We start from the raw sequence: 24,058 nt of genomic DNA, 5'->3' as shown, positions 1-24,058 counted from the left end.
TTATAGACCAATGTGTGACATGCCAGAAGAGAGAGATGTCTGACACACGTTGTTATCACCCTCAGAACCTAAAAATCACACTTGGTAGACATTCATGCATTTCTGATGAATGAATGACTCAGTTCCCCCGGCTGACTGTGAACACTCTCTTCTCCTAACTGGTCCAGATTTTGATCAGCTGCTCTTTAGTTCTGTAAGTTGTAGCAGAGGTTTTTAACGCCCATGTATTACCTTTCCTCTAATCCCAGGAGGCAAAGAGTGCCCGAGAGCGCCAGTCTCACAGCAAAGCATCCTGTGGAAACAGCTCACAGAATGGGGACTACACCGGAGACAGTAACGACTGTGTTCTGGGGGGCCCGTGCGGCCTTTTTGAGGAAGCCTTCAGGACACAAAGCCCCACACCGACAGACGCGACCCTTCGTCGGGAGGGAGGCAGGGCGCGGGGGCGGGGGCACCGCCGGGCCCCAGCCTCGGGCGCGCGTCACTCGGCACAAAGGAGACAGCAGGGAGGCGGCCGCGGGAGCCGATCTGCACTCGCCAGCCACTCGCGATTGCGGTTACAGACCTGCAGTTCCCCTCCCCCTCCCCACCCAGGCCCGCCTGCCCGCCCGCCGGCCTTTCTGTCTCCTCTCTCCCTCCGTACTGGCCGGCCCGGGTCCATTTCCGGGCTCGGGGTATTTGGTATCGATCTGGGCCGGGGGCGCGGGAGCAGGTGGCTGTGGCGGGGCAGCTGGGCCGCCAGCCTGCTGCGCCGGGGCCCGTCTCCCGCCGCCTTTGTCGCCAGTCCTTGCCCGGCGGCCCGCTCTGTCCTCCGGGCCCGCGCGCGCTGCCGGCCTGACTTTGCGCCGGGTCGGGCGCTGCTGCTGCTCCTGCTGCGCTCCGGGCCGCGCTCGGTGCCGACGGCCGCCGGGAAGCGGGAGGCGAAGGGCAGCCCGGAGCCCGGGCCAACATGGCTGAAGTCACCATCGACCAATCCAAGCTGCCGGGAGTCAAGGAAGGTAGGGGCCGGGCCGTGGAGCGCGCGCCGGGGCCCCTCCGGCTCCCAGCCCGGCGTCCCTCCCGACGGGGGCGTCGTCTCGGCGTCCCCAGCGGCGCTCGCTCGGCGCCCACCTGGTGCCGGCCCGCCCTGGCCGGGAGGGAATTGAATTCAGGCTCTGCTGTGGGACCTTGGGCAAGTCACTTTCGTTCTGAGCCTCAGTTTTCTCCTACACGAGGAGATTGTGGGAGAGAGGTCAGCACCACCCTCATCAAGTGGTTGTGCAAAGGTTCTCGGGAAGAGAAATGCCGTTAGTGAATGCTCCAGAGCAGGGAGATGTGTCCTAAAAATTCAGGCCCAGTCTAGCTAACTTGAAGGCTAGGAAGTGGGGAAGGGTTGACGTTCAGTTCCTTGTGGAGCCTTTGTTTTGAAACTTGACTCTTTCCCTCCTTCTGTCTACTTTTCCTAGCCCTGCGTCTGGCTGGCTGACTTTCCCACCTTCCTCCAGGTTTAAAAGTTTAGTCTGGGCACTGCCCAGCGCAAGCAGCGGATGGGAAGCTGCTATAAATGAGCATTTTCTCACAAAAAGCACTAAGCAAGGGGGAGCAGGGGACTCACTGTGACCTTGATTTTTACTGGCTCCGTATACTGAGGTCCAGAAAAATCAAGATTGATTAGTATTGGTCTGGCTTGGCTTCTAGCAAGTAGCCCACTGACTTCTTGTTCCTCGTCTTCAGCCAGACCTAGTATTTTTTTTTTTTTTTTCAACTGAGATCTTGGGTGCTGGATCGCCTTAATCTTTAGTGATCTTAGGCTGTTATTTTGACCTTGGGAAGCATGGAAGTCCCAGAGTGCTATCCGGGCTTGCAGAGGTTGTCTTTGTAGTGGATGTTATTTGTTTCAGCTGACTCTTGTGGTCTTCGTTGTCTTGGGAATATGGAATTGAAAATAAGAATCTTTGCTTTCTTGGAACTGCGTGTTTCATTGCCAACCTGATTTGATTCAAAGGGGCTTGTGGGTGCTCAGGCTGACCCCAGAATCCGAAGAAAGCTTGCCTGCTTGATGTCCCAGAGTTCCAAACACTAGGCGATTTTATGTAGAATTTTTAATTGGGCTGGGCCTGTCCTGTTGTTCCTGAAGGATGTTAAGAGTTTAGGCCTGAGATTTTTATCAAATAGTGTTTTTCAACCTTTCAGTTCCTAACCTGGCTTTGGTGAAGATTCTGGCATTCATATGTAAATGAGCTTTTCTTAACACTGTCAAGTCTGGAGCCTGAGAGATAGGAAAGGCAAATTTACACTTTGGAAGTCCAGGTCTTTGAGATTGTCATTAACCTTTCTGGTATGAGAGAGAGAGAGAGAGAGAGAGAGAGAGAGGGAGAAAACAACCTTAATATGTAAAGTATTAGGTAGTGCTAAGATTTTACCCAGCTCCCTGTATGTCAGTGACCTGAAACAAACTTGAAACTCACTTTCTGTGTATGCATTTATATTACTCTTAGGTCTTCTGGTTTCTAACCGAGACATGAATGGTTTATTCTAGTATATTCTTTCTTAAGGGTTTCAACAAACACTTTCCATCTGTAAATGCAAAATTTTTCCATTGCTAAACTCCGGAGTTTAACACATTTGGATTGCTTTTATTTTGCACAACATGGTGTTTGGCAGTCGCGTTTACATGATATGGTAAAGTGGTAAGGACATTTCTGTGGCTGTTTCATTAAGTTAGAATTAAGTATCGATTTACTTTGAAGGTGGTCCGAAATTGTTGAGAAGATTATTGTCTATGTAAGCATCTGATTTTTCTAGTTCAAAGATCATCAAAGGAAGTGATACACTATACTAGGAATGTGCTAATGGTGGTGTGGTTTTTGATCTGGGAAGTATTCACATCGAATAAAGTGTATCTGTCCCTAATATAACTCTTAATTATGGCCAGTTGCTCCCTAACGATGTTTCTGGACCCTAATTAAAGAAAATAAAGTTGGTGTCCATGATTGGATAAAACAAACACAAACATTGAGACTTCTTAATACTGAAACTCCAACTCAGTTTGAAAAGGAAGTTTAGTAATAATTTGCTTAATATTCTGGCACAGATTTTTAAACTCCAGTTTTAAAAATCTGTCTCCTCTACTTCTATCAATCTAAACCTTTATATACAATTACAATTTGGGATCATGGGGTAGATTCCAATAGAGATTGAGAAGAATAATGCAGTGGATGCCTGTCCCTTCCCACTGCCCTTTTCTTTAGGAGAGGATGGGGAGCCCTGGGACTTTTGTTGTGAACTTCTCAACAGAGGTCATGGGTAGCAGCTGACATCAGGGAAAGAGACTATTTGAAAGCTTTTTTTTTCTAGGTTAAAGTCGAATGCTTGCTTATTTAGTTTTAAGATGGCCAAAGATATTCAACATTTGGACAGGCCTTTGAAAAAAATAACTACAGCAGTATTTTTACTTTGGGAAATCTCTTAAAATAGGAGACAAAGGGACATGTGCGAGTTCTTATGCAGTGAAAAGAATTAAGTCTAACTAAATGTCAACACACATCATTATTTCTGGTTTAAAACCATATTTGGAACATGTAAATACTTTTTGTAATGGAAATACTGTTGCCATTGTTTGGTAGTAGTGCTTTATTTCTTCTGAAACATTTGAGGTTCTTTGCCACAAGATTGAAAATAATTCTCAGCCACTTTTTATCAGTAGATGTGTAACTCAAATGCACCATGCAGTTTGTGAGTGCTAGACAAAGGTATTCTCAAATAGACAAAGGTTCCAACAATATTCCGAAAGTCTTTTAGTTTAGATCAGAGCTCCGCCCCCCCCCCCCACAAAAAAAAGAGCACTTTTCATTAGTTAACAAGCTTAGAGTTTTGGTAAATTTTAGCTTCTTCGCTGAATCTTCTTTCTGAAACCGCAATCCACACTCCCCACTTTTTTTTCCTCTCTCCAGTCTGATTCCCATCTCTCTACTTAGTTTTAATTGCTCACCAATCACTAATCTTGCCCTTTCCGCCATCTAACAGAGGTTTCACATTATCTTCAAGTTTTGGTCTGAGTGCTGTAGCCTGTCCATCAAAGCCATTTCTAGACCCTTTAAAGTTTATTAACTCCTTTGCAGTTTTTTAGTCACTAGCGTTTTCCCACTTTTAGCCATTGAGCACTTATGTATCAACCCTCCCATCTTCTACCAGGGCTAACCTTCTTTTTTCTTTCCTTTCAGCAGTAAGAAATTTTATTATGTGTTATATATCCTTACTGTCCTTCAACTGGAAGTTTCCACCGTCTCCAAAGTTAGTTAACTCTGTGTGTGTGTGTGCAGGCACGTGTGCACCTGAGTGCAGTCACGATTAGCATCTGAAATTGGTGCACTTGGTAGAGACATTTCTTGAAATAAAGGTAGCTAGCTATTCTGAGAGCAAATCCTTTTTCTTTCGTGAAAGACAAAAGTTAATACATTTTCTGAAGTATGCCTAGAAAGCACTGATTCATTTTAGGTCCAGGACACCCCAGTGGCATAATGGGGTAAATTAAGTTAATGGCATAAATCCAGAACTTTAAGGGGAAGAATACAAAATTATGTCTGGTGCAGTGAATAAACCAAGTAGTCCCAGAGATCTAAAGCATATCACACGCACACTAGGTACCTAATGCGATGGTGGTCTCTGAGAGGTGCATTATCTGGCTCCAGGGCAAACTCACTTTCTGTTTTCTGCAAAATTCCACAGCAGTTTTTGTTGTTGTTGTTGTTATTGTCTTTTAATGAGACCACGGCTAGACCTTGAGTTAGGAGGTTTGTGTCTTGCTTTTCCTTACCCTCATCTGGCTTCAGGTCTTTCACATAGCCAGCAAAGATTCAGCAAATATTTGAATGTGTGAATGAATGAATGAGTAAATCATGAATACTAGATGCTCCCTTTTAGTTTAGGAAACCTATCTCTGGCATAATTTCATATTCCTTCTCAGAGCATAAGCTCTTTTTTTGTGTGTGTTTTTTTTTAATTTATTTATTTTATAAATTTATTTTTATTTATTTTTGGCTGTGTTGGGTCTTTGTTGCTGCGTGCAGGCTCTCTGTGGTTGCAGCGAGCGGGGGCTACTCTTTGTTGCTGTGCACGGGCTTCTTATTGCAGCGGCTTCTCTTGTTGCGGAGCACGGGCTCTAGGCGCACAGGCTTCAGTAGTTGTGGCAGGCGGGCTCAGTAGTTGTGGCAGGCGGGCTTAGTTGCTCTGCGGCATGTGGGATCTTCCCGGACCAGGATTCGAACCTTTGTCCCTTGCATTAGCAGGCGGATTCTTAACCACTGTGCCACCAGGAAAGTCCTCAGAGCATAAGCTCTTAAAGGGCAGAGATAATGCCTTTTAACTATGGGCATCATGTATCTTAGTGCCGCTATTAACTTTATAAAAACTTTTAATCTATTTTTCTAATGTTTTTTCTTCTCTGATCTTCGCTGTGGTGGAGAGGCAGTCCTGTAGAATTCAAAGAGTTGTTGTAAAGAACCCTTGAAATTCCGTACGTGCATCCAGAATGCCTCTCACATAAGGGGAAAAAACATCTTTCAGTTTATTGCTATATGCAGGTATGCAGTACCTTCTTAAATGAATCAGTGATTTTTTAAAAATGAAATAGCTGTTAATTGTAAAATAAAGATTATCTTAATGATTTGAGAAATGCTTTTTTTTTTTTTTAAACTAACAAGTACATAAAGGACAACTTCTCCCTTGTGGGAAACTGTAAAGTTAATTGCTATTTTAAAAAAAGGATCTCAGAGTAGAAAGCATTAAAAACCACTGATCTAGGCCAGCCAGATTTTCCAGATGAAAATCTGAGAGCCAGGATGGGAAAGTGAGTTGTATCAAACCGCTGAGGCTAAGTATCTAAAAATTGTCACATGGGGCCTAGCCTTAGAAAAGTTCAAAACTGAGTATTCACACAGCTCAGTCTTCCCTGCTCTCTCCTTTCCCACCTTCCCCTTCCTTTCCTGTCTCCTCCCTTCCTCTCTCTTCCTTTGTTCCCTCTCACTCTTCCTCTCTTTCTTTTAAATTATTCTGTAGATGCATAAGAATCATTCCTCATGTATTCCGTTAATACTGTCATTTAAAACAGTGGAATAAAAATAATGAATGACAAAACAATTCCAGAGATTTTTCTCAACTTATTTTAGGGATACTGTTTGATATGAATGTTAATGAGTTAACATAGGTTTCATTTTATTTTTTAATTAAAAGCTTTTTTTTTTAGGTTTTTATTTCGATTCAGCAAATGAATTACTGGGTGAACTACAGGAGGTCATACTCCTGCCTCAGTGTTTTTTTCTACCTAGAAAATGCATTTCTTCTCTCGTACACTCAGCTGAAGGGGCTAATGTTTAGAGGCTTGGACATTTTAAGAAGTTTAAACATATTAGGGAAATAAAGAAAGCCATAGGCTATGTTTTTTTCTCTAGTTCTTTTCAAGAACATAGAAGTTTTGATTGAGATAAATGAATTTTTGCCTCAGTAACAAAAAGCAGTGTGATACCACAAAACTTAAGTAAACTCTGCTTGAAATCCCAGTTCTCTAAGTACAGGAGTGTATTTTAAAATTAACTACCCTGACCTATAAGGGGAAAAAAATAAACCTTATCACAGCTACATTTGCAGTTTCAGATGTAGCCACTGGAAGGGCTGTTGGATTAATGTTTTTAACTGATGACCTATTTAAAAGTGTCCTGTGCTTCAAACCTGTAAAATTAGGATACCCTAGATCCTAAATAAGACCTACAAAGGATCATTGGTCTTATATACCTTGGGGATTATTTAGACTATTTATTCCCAGATGTTTGAATTTAGAAACCAGTACAAAAGAGTTCCTAGATACTACTTTTAAAAGGACATGACAAACATGCATACTCAAAACAACTGTTTTTTTTGGTCATTATTATCATTAAAACACATAAACACACACATTAAGATACGTAGGTCTGGGCTTCCCAGGTGGCGCCGTGGTTGCGAGTCCGCCTGCCGATGCAGGGGACACGGGTTCGTGCCCCGGTCGGGGAAGATCCCACATGCCGCAGAGCGGCTGGGCCCGTGAGCCATGGCCGCTGAGCCTGCGCGTCCGGAGCCTGTGCTCCACAACAGGAGAGGCCACAACAGTGAGAGGCTCGCGTACCGCAAAAAAAAAAAAAAAAAAAAAAGATACGTAGGTCTTCATATAATAGTTGGTAACCATACACTGACATAAAAACATTGAAAGCTTTCTGATAAACCAGAACCAATGTAAAACCAGTCTTGCTTGTTGTATATCAGTGTTTTTTTTTCTTTTTAGTCAAATTCATTGATGTATAATTCATGTACAGTAAAAACGCATCCTTCTTAGTATGCAGTTCTGAGTTTGGACAAATGTATAGTCTTGTACCCACCACAGCAGTCAAGATACAGAACAGTTACATAACCCCCAGACTGCTCCACCGTTTTCCCTACCTCCACCAACCGCTGATGTGTTTGCTGTCCCTATAGTTTTGCCTTTACAAAAATGTCATATACATGGGATCATCCAATAAGTTGCTTTTTGAGTTTGGCTTCTTTCGCTTACCATAATACATCTGATATCATGTGTGCATCAGTAATTTTGTTCTTTTTTATTGCTGAGTTCCAGTGTATGGCTGTACCACCATTTGCTTATCCATTCACTGGTTGACGAACACTGGGGTGTTTTCACTTTTGGTGGTTATAAATAGTCTCTGTAAACATTCGTATACAGGTTTTTTTTGGGGGGTGAACATGTTTTCATTTCTCTTGGGTAAGCACCTAGGGTAGGATTACTGGGTCATATGGTGAATGTATGTTTAGCTTTATAAGAAACTGCCAGACTTTTTCAAAGTGGCCTGTACTGTTTTGCATTCCCACAAGCAACGTATGTGAGCTCCAATTGCTCTGCATCCTTGTCTGCACTTTACATTGTCAAGATATATTTTTTAAAAATTTTAACTATTTTTTTAAGGGTTTAAATTCTGGTTTTGTTGTTTCGTAGCTGTGTGATCTAAATTTTAAGTGTAATATTATCTTATGTGGCTTTAATTTGCATTTCTCTAATGACTAATGATTGGAGCCTCTTTTCTTGTGCGTATTTCCCATTCTCATATCGTTTGTCGAAGGAGTGTGTGTTCTAAGCTTTGCCTTTAAAACAAAAATCAGACTGTTTTCTTTTTATTGAGTTTTGAGGGTTCTTTACATATTCTGAATTCAAGTCTTCTATCAGATAAATATTTTGAAAATGTCGGTGGTCTTTAAACCTTGGTGTAACATTAGGATGATGTGGGGAGCTTTGCTATAAACATATTCCTGCCCTACTTGATATCAGCTGAATCTCTTGGAGATGGTCCCGGGAATCTATAGTTTTTTATATCTAGATTATACTCTTGGACTTACAATAGACATTTGGAACATATGACTAAGAATACTGTGGCCACCCTAATGCAGGGATTGATCCTACCCTACTCTGATTTTTTTAAGCTTTTGCATTGGCAACTCATTTCTTTATCAGGGTTAAAGAATGGGCAGTATTTTTTTTTTTTCCTTTTAGTAATTGAAATTAGTTCCTCTAAGAGAGGGGTTTGCAAACTATGGCCTATGGGCCACCGCTTGTTTTTATACAAGTGAGCTGAAGATAGTCTTTACATTTTTTAATGATTTAAAAAAAGAGGAAGAAGAATGTTTGGGACAGGTAAAAATTATATGGAATTCAAATTTCAATGCCTAAAGTTTTATTGGAACATAACTTTGCTCATTTGTTTACATATTGTCTGTGGCTGCCTTCATGCTGCGAATGCTGAGATGAGTGTCATTATAACAGAGACTATGATCAGCAAAGCTTAAATTCTTTACTATCTGGTACTTTGTAGAAAAACAATAATTTCTTTGGGACCATTTCAGTGAAACCGTTTAAAAAACTTCCCTAGTTAATCTTTTTTGATATTTCAGTTATCACTATGAACATTTATCAAAACTTTTCTTAATTATAGTGGTGCCCTGTTGGGGACTATTATTGGCTGAACTCGTGTAGCATGTTTTATTTTTGTAGTGACTTTTAAAAATACAGGCTTACATCCTGATTTTTATTTTACTTTTTTTTAATAAGAAAATGTGCTCTCCATATAAATTTCTAGGGACTTCACAATTGATTATCAAGGTAGAAATCTTATGTAAAGTGAGAATAATCCATATGCCAACTCTGAGTAAGGATCTGTGGGGCTTTCATGAGTGAAGTGCCTGAGTAAACAAGTTCAACTTCTAAAAAGTTTGCTTATGATTCTTAGCTTCTTACTTGTTACTGGTTCTCCTCAAAACATGTTACGAACATTTGCATGAATGAAGTGCCACTTTGTCTCCTTGGAAACTTGTATCAGAAGTACCTCGGTTGATTTACCACTAAACTTTGAAGGCCTAGCGTGTGATGGGCATTTCTAGTCCTGATACAGCTTCTCAATGACCAAACACCAGGGGAGTCCCCACTGGACTTTTTTGGCTTTTATTTTTCTAATGAGTCATAAAGACTGAGTCACTTTCCATTAGCATTACTCCAGGACTTTTAACTGCATATAGTAAAAGCACAAATGACTTACAAGGATATCTTTCCCTCTTCATTGCCTCCCCATCAACAAATTTTTTTGCCTGTTGACTATATAGAGGAGTCCATGATTCACTTTAGGTATTAAATTCACTAATTTTTGAGTAGCACTTCCCACCAAATACTTTAAAATATTAGCTTTGTCTTTCATATTATGAAATTCAGCAAAATACAGAATGTTAGGGTTGGCAAATACTTTCGAAACGTTTTTATTGTCTAGATGGGAAACCAGAAGTAGAGGAAGAGAAACAAGGGACTTGATTAAGATTCATATCCTCTCATCTGCACGTTGAGATTGGCCTGACATCTGCCAGCAGCTATTTTGGAAAGGACTATGCACTCTCAGTGTCTGCATTTACAGATCACTTTCTGGCTTTGCTTACAAATGGTTCCTTATCCTGTCAGTGATTGCTGGACTCTAACTTGCCATGTCTGCTTCTGTTGTTTTCCCAGTTTTCCATGGTCAGACCTCGTTATTTTAAATTGGGCTTTAGTGTACCCATGAAGCATTTCTTTTCTTTTCCCCTTGTAAGTTACCCCATTAAAACTCCACAGAGCTAATGTTTGAAAGATCATTTTGGCTATGTGTGTATATTGGAAGGGACAAGCTGAAGGTTTAGAAAATGGCTGGGGAGCTATTATTGATAGACTCCAGTTTACTGTGCTTTTAACATCCCTGAATTCCAGGAACTTGGTTGCAGTGGCACTCAGGCTCCCCCAAAATAGGATAATTACTGAGGCTTAAAGGCAGCGCTGCCAAATAATTTATAGGCCAAACCCAGACACTTTGTGAGTAAAAAGGGTTATTCTAATAATTTTACCAGAATAGGTGTATGCTGGTGACCACACAACTGCAAGACACATTGCTGAAATGTGGTGAGTAAGCAAGGTCCTTGTTAAAAAACCCTTTCTAGATATGAAATGTAAAGTTTTTGTTGACACTTAAAACCTGAAGGGTACCTGTTTCCCATATACTGTCTTGAGGTTCTTAATGTGTTTTCTATTTCATAATTGATTACTAAGTGAAATCTGCTCAATTGGAGATAGTAGGAATAATTAAGTTTTCATTTAGCTCTTCATATGTGGGTTTCCGAAAATTCTACATTTTTTTTAACGCGGGCCTCTCACTGTTGTGGCCTCTCCTGTTGTGGAGCACAGGCTCCGGACGCGCAGGCTTAGCGGCATGGCTCACGGGCCCAGCCGCTCCGCGGCATGTGGGATCTTTCCGGACCAGGGCACGAACCTGCGTCCCCTGCATCGGCAGGCAGACTCTGAACCACTGCGCCACCAGGGAAGCCCCTAAAATTCTACTGTTAATTAGTTAGTTTTCTTTTTGTTTCCTGTTTATTGGTTCTCCCCATTTATTCCCCCTGAATGTGGAGAATGGGTGTTGAAATTTGTGTAATTGAAGGGAGGTAAGAAATGCACGCATTTCTGATTCCTACTTACTTGGCAGTATGTAATATAAGTATCATTTTCTTCATCTTAAATAGAGTAGGAGGCTACCATTTTACTCTGTGCTTTTCTGCTGTGTATCTTTTAAGTAATTGAGCTCCTCCTAGAATTATTTTGCAGTATTTGCTCTTGTTTACTGATACATTAAATAATTTGTCCAGATTGAAAGGAAGCTTGTATAAAATTTAACTTAAGCAGACTGACTTCTTTGGAAAGGGGAAGTACTTTGAACCTAGACTTGTTAAGCCTTGGTTTCACATCTCATCTTTCCTACTCATTTGATGTAAGGTCTCAGAGAAAACACTCAGTATCTCTAAGCTTCACTTTCCTTATCTGTTTATTGGAGATAATATTTACTGTGTCTAATATATGGACTTTCCATGAGAGTTAATTGAAGAAATGGATATGAAAGTATTTTGCAAAATGCGGTGTTATACATTCAGTCTCAGTGATATTACTGTTCAAGTTACCCTAAAATACTCCAACTTTTCCTTTTTCCAGACCATTGTTATTTGAGCCCTAATCCTCTGCATGGTATTTCCTTCTATACTATCTAAATATAGCATATTTCTATCCTCTCATCCTCTCACTACCTCCCCAGGCCCAGCTCAAATGCTGATTCTCAGTTAAGTCTACCCTGTTTCTTTCCTGTGTATCTTTTTAACTTACTTCCTTAAGCAACATGTCTCATCCTCTGTATTGGTCTGAAAGCTCTCCATCAAGACAAGACTGGTAGCTGACTGATCTCAGTACTGCTTGGGGATCCTTACCCATAGGAGATACTCCAGAAAACTTGTCAGAGTATCTGACAGCTTATGTTCAGTGGGCAGACTGACCTGAGCTAACTGAACTAATGACACTAGAATAAGGGCTATGATCATTTGCATGAATTCACTGGGATAGGAATAGAGGATTAGAAGCAATCACTTTTACTTTTTGTTGCATGAAATTTCCCCATCTCTCACATGTCTGTAGGGGACTGATTGGTGTTAAGGTTAACTCAAGGCCAAAACACATAGTAGGCTCCTTTGGAAGCAATGATCTTACCTGTTTACGGATTGATTTTAGTTAAGTAAGACCCTGTTCAAGTGTGTACATTTTCCAGGATTGTGATCTGGTATCATTTTGTTGCTGTTACTAAAGGATCCAATTAGTTTCTTAGATGGTATTGGATTCTATTCAGACTTTTTATGTTTACTGTTTTCTCCTTTAAATTTATTTTTAGGTAAAGGGGTCAAAGTTCTTATAAAGTTTTAACTAAACAGGTCACATGTAACATGTATTTTTTAAGTTCTTGGTTATAGAGTTCCTGATTGTGAAGAATCTGAATATTTTGAGTTAGAAACTAAAAAGATGAATGTACAGATTATAAACCTGGTATGGTCTATGATCAAGAGAGGGTGGGAAAGCGTGAGCAAAAGAGCTCAAGCATTTTTGCTTTGGGGGTGGATACGTTTAATTCATACTTATTTTAGGATGGTTTTCTAAATTAGGGCATACTGCGTAGTCTCTTTCAGCTTCATGTGGTGTATTAGAAGTTAACACTGTTTTAAAAACATGCAGTGCTACAAAAACCAATTTATACTTCTAAGTAGATATTATAGCAGTTTTTAAAAATCATCAAAATGACTTTGAATTCTTAAAAAACAAGTGAGAAAGTGAATCAATCCTTTAGAGCAGAAAGGTGTTTGGACAGCTTGTTTTCCTGTTCACAGATGCAGGCTGCCCCTGATTTTCTTTCACTTCCTCTTCAGGGGAATTACATGACAGCCAAATATACTATAGGATAACCAAATATACCATACTGAAACCAGTTTCAGTAGCAGTACATAGAGAAATCCAAGGCATTTAGAACACATTCTAGTTGAACTTAAATTTGGTGATCTTCAAGAAGACTTCTGAATATAGAGGGTGTTCGCTTTCCCAGGCTGTACTCTGTTCATTGGGCCCCAGGTTAACCTTTTAGTAAATAGTACTGTCCATAATTGCGTTCATTGGACAGTGAATGAATGATAACATGGTCTCATTTTACCATGATACTGAAGGCTCTGTGAGAACTGCTAGTTGAGACAGGATAAGTCTACCTTTTTATAAGTCACTAGATTGAACAAAAGGTTATTTTAAGATTTATTGGTGGTTAAGGCTACTATACATAAAATAAGGTGGATAAAAGTGGATGTTTGCCATTTTGTATGGTAGAAATGGTAAAACCAACAACAGCAATGAAGAAAGCAATGTTTGGTACAGGAGAAAGTTAGCATAACAGTCATCCTGTATGGGTAGTCTTTTATATAGGCTGTGGTTATGACATTTTAGATGATGTGCTTGTATCCAAGAGACAAATATATATTACTTATACTGAATCAACTAAATTTCATACTACCCTATATCTAAGTGGGAGGAATTCTTAAAAATAATTTGGACTGTTTCCTTATAGGTCAGGACACTGAAGTTCTGATTTGGAAAGTGACTTGTCAAAGGTCACTTGGTGAGCTGCTGACAGAGGCAGAACTACAATTCTGACCGGTATCTGGAATGAGGAACTGGGCTGTTTTTACTCAACCTGTTTGTTCCTTATATGCTACAATAAGGCCATTATATTTCTATAAATTGGGAAAGAGATATCTATATTTCTTATAGTAAGATACCAAAATGCCATGTGGATTTGGCAGAAAGCTTTTACTAGCGTATTCAAGGAACAGAAATTAGGAAAATTCATCTGGTTTTAGGCATGCTGTATTTTAAATTTACATGTTAATATTTTGTTTAGATTTTGATGGCTGCACTTCTTCTCAACAGTCTACTCTCCGACCATTCTTAATGGTGATACTTTGATGATTCTTCTATTTTAGTAAACTATAATTACATGACTTTCACATAGAATTCTACTTTGCTTTCTAATCTGGGACATTCAACTGAAAAAAGTTTGGAGTGGTGGAGCTTATTAAACATTCTAGACACATTGATTTCCTTTTAACTCAGGCCCACAATGCATACATATAGGAAACATGTTCTCCCTCATGGGAAAACATATGAAGTTAGAAAGAGCTATTGAAATGTAGTCAACTGTTGATTATATTGTAATTCCTTGCCAGGAAACATTTCCATACATTCATAAGAGGAAGTAGTGATTGCTTATTCCATTATAGATTCTGTACTACAGAAGTGATATATCTGTGTTAATCAGGGACTTAATGGGACCTGACTAAAAGAAGTACTTAATAGAAAATAACTAATTATAAGAATTCATTAACTCTGATGATGCCAGTAATAATTGGAAGTTCCGTTTATTGAACTTCCTTTTACTGAGTGACAGATGTTTTCTTTGGCCCTTCACTTACCTAATTTAGTCCTCACAACATTTATCCTCATTTTGCAGATGAGGAACCTGAAGCTCAAAGAGATCAAATAACTTGCCTAAGATCTTTTAGCCAATAAGAAAGCAATATTTGAATCCTGATCTGTATAGCTCCAAAGTTGTTTTTTCTTCTCTGAAATACTCTTTAAACATTAGGCAAAATCCAAATCAGAACCATCATGCCATTTTATGTCCTCTGTTCCCTTTTGTATTGTTGAAGAAATCTCAGCTTCTTTCTTATTGGAGTTTATTACTAAACTTCAGATTTTGCTTCTCTCTTCCCATAGCACTGAGTGTCCAACCTTCTTCGGTAATAGAGAACCATCAAAAGTTCACATCTAACTTAAATACCACTAAGGTGAATACAGGTTTCCTTCTCAAAAAGAAAAGAAATAAAGTAAAATATCCCCTCTGATGAACTACATGGAGAACCAAAGTGGTTGACAGAATCCCTTCTTAAAATCTATGCACAACTCCCTGTTACCTGCTTAGGACGTTTCTGGGTGTACTTTGGAACACAGGCTTGTTTTTTCCAGTTTGCTGTTGGGTCATTACCTTCTTCTGTATAGAGTATTTCTAGGAGACAAAATCTGCTTTTAATATAAGCCGCTTGTAAGAGAAATCTCCTGGTCTTCTGGGGAGGCATTCCCCTAGTAAGTGTAAAAACTGAGTTGATCTTAGGAATGTACCCATGATCTCAAGATACCTTTTAGAAAAACACAATCTAGTCAGTAAACATGACCAATTATTGAGCATACGGCAGCATATCAGAGTCGAATTCCAGAAGTCTCAAGACTTGCCCATTTATTTTATGTGCCTACTTTCAGATTTACATTATCCAAGATTACTGGAAATGAGTGTAGAGTTCTGACAGATGGTTACCACAGTGGAACTGCGAGTGTTGCCATTTGCTTTATGGGAACAAGATTGTAAGAGAATATTTTTTCCATACCTGCTTATCCCATGAGCAATTTTTTAAGTTTGTTTTTTTTTAAATTTTGAGTATTACTGTACTCTCAATCTTTTGAAATTGAAATGTTTACTAATCCTAATAAGAAAGAAAGTACTAGCTAAAGTATCTACTTGCAGAAGAGAAGTTGAAAGTTCAAAGATAAATAGAACTTGCAGTAGCTAGTACTTAAGGAAACTTGTCATATGAAGCCAATAAACCAAAATGGTTTTTCTTCCCTTGGTGTAAACTTGTACTTAAGTTGGCTTGATGTGATCTTTTGGGTTTTAATGGGCATGACTGGGTTTATCCTACCCAGGTTTAAGGAGATGGGTGGCTTTTCTTTCTAGGCTAAGGCAAACAGAGAAACCAAACCATTTGAGGGCTGCCAAACCATTTGTGGGCTTAAGTGCCAGGAAAAGTGCCAGTCAAATAGAGGGACAGAAGGTCGGAGTTTCTCTAGGGATACATGGGGTGAAAATAAAAGAAAGCAATTTTTACTACCAGGATATTCATAGTGGAAAATTGCTTTGAAAAAAATTGTCTGCTACTTGCTTGTCTAAGGGTTTTTACCCTTTTGAGGACCCCTGTGGTTATCAGTGGTCTGTTGTTTTCTACATAGAAGGTTTATCTCCATCAGAATAATTTGTGAGTACTTTTTTTAAAAAAGAAAATTTCCTGCAGTGCTTAAGTACTTACAGTTGTCATTATTACTCTCATATTACAGGGGAGCAAATGTAAGTGATATTAATCTGTTCAAGATTATTCATCTAGTGAGTGTTAGAGCCAGGATTAGAATCTAGGTAAGCGTACTACTCTTGGTTATACCGTAGTACCTCTGTATGCAGTAAGTATTCACTGAGTATCTCATTACCAATGCTCTGTGCAGTGTACTACAGAATTCTAACACTGTTTAAGAGTTTCATTTTTTCCTAAGTGTAATTTTGATAGTCATCTTTCTATGTTTAATTATGAAATTTTATAAATCTATTTAGAAATCAACTGAATCATTTTAAAGCAGGAGTGCTTCCTTTTTAATCATTTTTATGATAGTAAGAGTAATTACGTGTTTAGCTGCTGTGTAAATTCATATATTCCTGAATTGTTCTGAAGTGGAACACCCATGTAAAATGTAATTGTTATTTAAGGAAGGCACCAAAGACAGTACTTTTAGGAGAAGGCTCCTCTGATTATGATCAGTTTAATTTTACATGCCAATTGAAATTCACAAATGTATAATTTGCTAATGAGAATCCACAGTTCTTTGGTAAATGATCTGTAAGGTATTAGAGATCTGCTAGGTTATTCAGTAGTAGTTGTAATTCACAGAATCGAATTCCCTTAACTATATTGAATTAACAGCTCACTTTCCTTTCCAAGAGGACGTTTGTTCACTTTGTTTCTGTGACTGTATCTGCACAGTGGTTACTTGATAGATGTACAACTCTTATTCTTTTCAACCGGCTGAGGTTAGCAAAACTACCACCACCTTAAGGCTGAGAAAAAAGAAGCATAGGAGAAATAATGCACTCTGAAGTTAAATCAGTAGCTACTACAAGGCTAAAAATATATTCAGGACCCTTGGTTGTAGCTACTACAAGGCTAAAAATATATTCAGGACCCTTGGTTGTCCATACTGGCAAAGCGAGTTATATCTGTTGGTTAAAATATAAATATGCATTCTCTCTCTCTCTCACACACACACACGATTAAGATGGTTTTAAATGCTGCTGAGTGGTCCGGTTGTCTAAATTGACACTGTCCTTTCTGTCATACTGTGATTATTGTTTAGGGCAGTGTTGTCCAACAGAACTTTTGTGAAGGTGGAAATACTCTCTGTCCCTCACTGTCCATAATGGTAAGCACCAGCCCCATAAGGCTATCTAACACTGAAAATGTTTTTAGTGAGACTGAATTTTTATAATTTAATTTTGGTTAATTTAAAGAAATAGCTATGTGTGACTAGTGGCTACCATATATAGTGTGAAAAAAATTTTTGTGACCCTAGTGGATAGAATAATGATGGATGGATAGAACATACAGATTTGGTTCAGTTTAGGGCAGTCTTTTCTAATATGTGTTCCATCCAACATTGGACCATGTGAATGCACTTCACTTGGGGTTTTGGAGAGTTGTAATTTTCCTTGGGTAACTTTTTTCTTCTGTTACTGCCAACACAAAAAGGTTTGGCTTCAAAGCACCAGTCCATAAAGTTTATGCCTGTAGCCCAGGAAGCTTGTGAGGTTGTTTGTGTTTGTGGGTATTTTTAATCATTTATGAAAACTTGAGTCAGATATTTCCTAATGGAAAGACTTATCTCTATCCAGCAGTTCTACCAGGATGAGTAAAAACTGCTGTTTCCACCCTGCTACCTTCCTTCCCTTTTTCAGTATTCCTCTCACCCTCAGTCTTTTACCCTGTCCGATGGAAATTTCTAACTCAGCCATTTTCACTTTTCCAATAAGTTACCCAGTTACTCTGTGGTCTCTGATAATGATGCAGATGGTCTGTGATATTAAAGTAGTACTTCTGATTTGAGGACTTATATTATCTCAGCATTTTCAAAACCCACTTGCCTGCAATCTAGTGTGTCTGTTGTTAGCTATAATATATCTCCTTGCCAAACAAGTGGTTTGGGTTACTGGGGCTTTCATTTAACTTTGAATTGGGGGGATTAGGGGAAAACAAAAGCTCAGGAACCTATTTTGATAAATTGCATCAGAGTTAAATGTTGGGATTAAATCAGTTGTTTTGCTTTTTAAAATGTCTCCTTACTGAGCTCAGTCTTGTTCTTTTGTTGAAGGTGTGTACATATGTTTGTGTGTATGTAGACACGTGTTTAAAACTCATGCTTGAACTATTGAGTAGTACATTATATAACTCAGTGTTTTCTACTTAAGTTCCAACATGGTGGCTGAACTTGCTTTCGTGTTTGGTACTAGTAAAACATTTCTCTCCAGTCAGGAACTGGTGTTATTTCTCCTTTACAATAATGAGAACTGAACAACTTTTCATATTTCCCTGATTGCTTTGGTTCTCAGGAAGATCAGATGCAAATTTGGGGTCTTACGTAGACTTTGTTTTTGTTAGCATACATTTTTCCTTAAAAAGAAAAAAAGAACTTATTCTCTAACCTTAAGGAAACAGTATAATTAAATTGAATCCATAACATTGCTACTGCAACTTATTTTTTCCTGTAGTAAATATTTGCTGCTTCACTGTTTAGATGCTTAAATTAGATTAAAAACATGCATTTTTTTTATTATAAAATGTTATGCAAGGGATTATAAATAATAAGATTCCATTTCATGGTAGATAAATTGGAAAATATAGAAATGTTTGAGAAGGAAAATAAGCTACATTATAGTCCCACAGTACCTGATCAATGTTAAGATTTTGATGTTTATCTTTTCTAGTATTTTCTAAATAAAATTTAACTTGAAAAATCAAATATTTCAGCTGTAGTCAGTGTACACTATAGAAAGGCTCAGAAATCAGCCCTGGGCTCTGCCCATATCATGGCGAGTACCTTCAGGACTTAACCTGTGCATATAGCCCATATAATATGCCATGTGGATGGTCATCTATCGTGTGTATAAAACAACAGACTGAAGAGTGCCAGTGGTTTGTACAAAACACCCACATACACTGTAGGGAATGTGAGTGCACTCTGAGGCTGGAACTAGGACCAGGGATGATACCTCTAGATTGGCAGGTTTTGTCCTTCCACAGACCATTTTACAGTTACCCGAAAGGGAACTGTGTTGAAAGGAAGTGGGCTTCCTGTGGTTAAATATTTATGAGGAGTCCAGATGATTATTTGGACAGGATAAAGCTGGACTTAACAACTACTCAGACCCTTTATGATAGTCAATTTCTATAATTTTAAGAAAGTGATGAATCAGCACCTTTTTATGAACAGTGACTGAAATTTAGAAATATTTGAGGAAACTTGGGAACCCAACCTGTCATCCAGGGCCTTTATTATTTTCAGAGGTATTTTGGATTAAAGCCTCTTGATGCTCAAAGACATTTTAGACTTCTAACCAAGGTGGTGACTTTAGCAGATCAGATATTTGGTAGAACTTTGCAGAAAATCCTGGGTTATACTGTTCTGGTCTTTGTGGAGCTTTTTATGAAAAGGCGAGCTTTCTATCATTTTGTAATGTTGATGGAAGGATAATTAACCCTGAAAATGTCTTTCTGTTACTAGATTTCTCAGGACTTTTCTCTCCTCCTACTTTTTTTTTTTGGTTCTGTCATCCTTGACATTTTTCATTCACCTTATAATTAATTTATTAACATTTTCTAATTTTCGGGACTATTTGGCAGCCTGCAACTATAGAGGACTTCTGAGGACATGAGACAGTTTTATCAAACAAATAGCTCAGGGGACTAGCTCCAGATTCTGAAAATTCATGCCAGCACCTTAGCATACAGTGCATTCTGCTTTAAAATGCCACATACATCCTATTAGCTTAATAAACATGTCCTCATGTATACAGACATTTTTCATAGCCCTGGGGTCTAATCTTGGAAATGCCACATATTTAACTATGTGATCCTTGGCATGTTATTCTAACTTTCAGAGCCATTTTGAGTGATGTACTTAATTGTCATCTAAAGGAACCAAGAATTGACCACCTGCCTGAGTGTACAACTTTTCTAGGTGTTCTAGGAGTCTATCAGGTAATTATCCTTTCCATTATAATACATCTGAAATTTGGGGTGTTGGGAACAGAAACCCTTTGCTGTCACTTAAGGCATTGTGGGTAGATGTGCAGCTTCTTAGCTTTGTTTAGGTAAGCTGGAGAATGTGGACATGCAAGATTTCATGGTGCATCATTTATACGAGTCATCATTTTTCTCAGGAGCCCTCCTTTCCACAAGGATTTATTTGAAAATCATCATCCCAGGCATTGAGATAAATATTGGAGAGAAAATGATCCATAAGATTTTTCCTACCTTTCAGGATCTTGAATGTATAATGGGGAAACAAATGAGTACATGTATTTGTATGATTAGTTCTCCAGTGTTATATTTACTACATATTATGAAATCACTGGGGGGGGGGAAGCATAAGTAAACCTGCTGGGTGTGTGAGAGTATCAGTTATGATGGTTTTGGTCTGTGTCCTATAGGATTGGATTAATAGAGAAGTAACATTTGAATGAGGTTTCTGAAGGTTGATTATGAAGTTTTTGAGAGTAGAGAGGAACCACTGGCAGATAGAAAAGGGTTCTTAAGCCCATCATCTGTGTAATGGTGACTAAACTTCCCTCAGACTTGCAAGACTCCCCCATTCTCTGTTTCACACCCACACCAACCACCCAAGAAAAACATAAACCAAAACCAATAACCATAAAAATTCCCAAACAATTGAAACAGTGGTTAATGATACTCGATGCCCCAATCATTTGTACAATACGTGGAATGAAAGTCTTTGTCTTTCATAAAGGAATTGCAGAAATCTGTGTGTACTTTGTGGGTAGTTTAGTAAGGGGGGATAATTATACTAAGGACAATAAGTACAGGAAGGTGGATCTGACTTAATTATTTTATAGATCTCTACTCAGAAGGCTCTTCTATCTCCGAGACGGATGGAGTAACCATAGTATGTATATTGGAAAGAACAGGGCATTTGGAGACTTGATCAGAAAAGTAGCCCACCCATTGGCTACTTTAACTAGGAACAAAGTAAATGAGTATGGAACACCTGTGTTGTTTACCTCTTTAGCATCAGCCAAAATTAGGTGCCACTCTATTTCCTCTGTCATACTGTACTTCAGTTTTGTTCATTTCGACAAGATGGAAATTATAGACACTAAAAGTCAGAGAAGGATCAAAGGTTACCTTTCAGTTACCCTTTATCCCTAATAAATTAATTGCTCAAACATTACTTGGGTATTATTCTAATTGTTTTCAGCTTTCTGCCTGAAAGTGGGAAATTTCAGTTGTCAGAGTGACCAGGGGCTCAAAGCTGTGTTTGTTGTTTTGGGGGCTCATAATTGGGGCAGGTGGTTAGGAGAGTGTCTCCATTCCATAGCTGAGCATCTCTAAGAAGCTCCCACTGATGGTGGTGGTGATGGGGTTGGAGACTGGTTTTGGTGTTGGTGTTAGTGGTGGTGATGTTGATGTTATCTTAGTCCCTATATATAAACTTTGCTGGGGCTGAGGAGGTGGAAGATTTGGCATTAGGATGAGGTCTATTCACAGTTTACCTGCATCCCATTTCTCTTCTACTGAGGCAGTTTTATTAAAGCTTTTAATAAAGGGAAGAGACTTCTTTAATAGGTTAGCGAGACATTTCTCTTGTAGGGCAGCAGACAAAGGCTTAGGGGTTTTACCTATGTTATCATTTCTTAGTTAAAATTGTCTTTAACAACTCTGAGACACATTAGTCAGAATTCATTAATGCTCTCTTACCAAAGGGAAGAAAAGCCATTGATTTTGGATGGAGATGGGGGAAGTGGCTAGATCCCAAAGGGAGATTTTCCTTGGAATTTCCCACTGCAGTTACTACCTAGGGTTTTTGTTACAGGTCATCTATGAAATACTGTGCAAAATTTTTTTGTCCTTGCTTTTCAGAAGTGAACACAGGCCAACCGTGATAGCTAGAGACTTCTTCTTGGGAGATAGTGAGACAAAGTAAACTATGTCCATTGTTATTGCTCTGTTTTAGGACCTGGAACCCACCTTCTGAACACATGTACCACCCTTACCTAAATTTTATTTCATCCTCAATTTCAAAGAAACTACTGCATATTTGTCTTATTTTAATTAGTATTTAATAATATCACTCTTTTCTGACATACTTAAACATAGGCCCATTTCTTCTAGGAGTTCTTTGAGCAGAAATATTGGAGGCCAGAAGAGCTCAGGTTGGTTTGCAGTTCATTTGCTCATTTGTTGGGTTATCTTGGTCAAGCCAGTTTATTTCTCTGAGCCTAGTTTCCTCATAAATAAAATGAGGATATTGATAAAAACCTTCAGACGCTCCGACAGTTAGGAGGAATAAGTGTGAAAGTGCATTGTAACCTACAAAGTGTTATATCAATGTCAGTTGCAGTTGCCTGTCATTACCAAACTTTTCAAGACAAAATCTGTGTCTGGAACATCTTCCTCATTCATAGAGGGTGTTCCCATGTGAACAGAACAAAGAAAAGTAAGCATAAACCCAGCTCTCAAAGCAGTGAGTATGTATTCCATCTGCTACTAATAGCATTTACACTAAAACAGAATAATTCATAAAATTATACCAGAACATAAAAGGCAATACAGACACAGTTGAAAGAAATAGTTTCTAGTGAATGTATTAGTAATCCAGGCATTTTTTTTTTTTTTTTTTTTTGCGGTACGCGGGCCTCTCACTTCTGTGGCCTCTCCCGTTGCGAAGCACAGGCTCACGGACGCGCAGGCTCAGCGGCCATGGCTCACGGGCCCAGCCGCTCCGCGGCATGTGGGATCTTCCTGGACCGGGGCACGCACCCGTGTCCCCTGCATCAGCAGGCGGACTCTCAACCACTGCGCCACCAGGGAAGCCCCACCCAGGCATTTTTATGTGGGAGGAAGCTTGCTCAGTTTTCATAGCCATTTATTTTCAGAAAGTTTGGGGATGTGGGTAAAAAAGTGACAAAACAGGAATGACTTCTTCACTCATCTTCTAGTTTGTATAGAGTTAGTTCGTCCCTCTGCTAAGAACGCTTACCACTTCTGCCCTAGGAGTTTGAACCTTCCTTTGAGGTTGGTTTTGTATGTTAACTACTTTAAGGTTTCCTGGTACAGCTCTGCCAAGTCACCCCCACTCCTTACACCTACCCCCAGTTCATAACAAGCACAACTGCTCCACTTTTATGCCTTCAAGGAATTTTCTATAGGTCTTTATAAACTTTATTACATTTTATATTATGCTTATTTACCTTTCTGTCAACTCCACCTTCTTCATGGCTTGTAAATGACTTATTCCTCCTAATAATAGAATTCAGCAAATGTTTGTTGAGTAACTGTGTTTACTAGGTGCGTACTATGCTCTTTGTTTATTTAGAGGGATCCACAGATGAATGAGAATCATCTTTCTCTTCAAGGAAAATAGGTGGGAGATATATAAATCCTACTTCCCATTCCTGAGACTTGCTTGCCTTAATATAAACGAATCCACTGTATATATGTACATATCTGGATTTTAAAAATCACTAAAGCTCTGTTCTTTTCATGGGAAAGGGAGAGGTTGCTAGTTTTTATTTGAACGTCTGAAAAATTTTACAAGTGATGCTGTCAGTAACGACAGAGCTTAATTCTATTCATAACATTGTTTTCCTCCTGTCTATGGAACTCTGTTCTTTGACTTTATTGACCAGTATTTCTTCATTTCTTCTATTAATGAGCATCTCCTGAAGTCCTACTAAATTTATGCTACATCCAGCACTAACTGTGTGGAAGGTGTAGAGATTGCAGGGCTGGATGGGAATGGAGAATGATGGGGTTGGCTTAATGGCAAGAAGATAACCTGAGAGTAGGGTGAATGAAAGTGAACATAGGAGGGAAGAAGTTTGAGAAGTGGCAGGATAAAAGCTCAGGGTCCAGTAGTTCGTCTTAAATGTGCCTGCCTGGAAACGTAGTGAGATGAGTTTATGCTGTTTATTCTCAGTACTGTTTATAGCCCTTTGCTTCAAAGTAGAGTGGATTAGAGGAGGAGCAAAGCTCC

The 24,058-nt window shown here is 39.1% G+C and overlaps 1 protein-coding gene across 3 annotated transcripts in view; it reads left to right on the top strand.

Moving 5' to 3' along the window:
• The first annotated feature begins 812 nt into the window (after window positions 1–812).
• The window catches only part of CCDC50 (coiled-coil domain containing 50), an 82,100-nt gene continuing 58,854 nt past the window's right edge, over window positions 813–24,058 (top strand). The window contains exon 1 of one of the 3 annotated variants that reach the window (XM_070045461.1): window positions 813–998. In XM_070045461.1, coding sequence (XP_069901562.1) covers window positions 950–998 — 49 coding nt within the window. In that variant the 5' untranslated portion in view covers window positions 813–949. The remainder of the gene's footprint in view (window positions 999–24,058) is intronic. The other 2 variants (XM_070045462.1, XM_030860679.3) reach the window with 2 other exon arrangements.

Source organism: Globicephala melas, chromosome 4 (assembly GCF_963455315.2).
Source record: "Globicephala melas chromosome 4, mGloMel1.2, whole genome shotgun sequence".
Taxonomy (NCBI): Eukaryota; Metazoa; Chordata; class Mammalia; order Artiodactyla; family Delphinidae; genus Globicephala; species Globicephala melas.
This window is presented reverse-complemented; position numbering and strand designations above follow the sequence as displayed.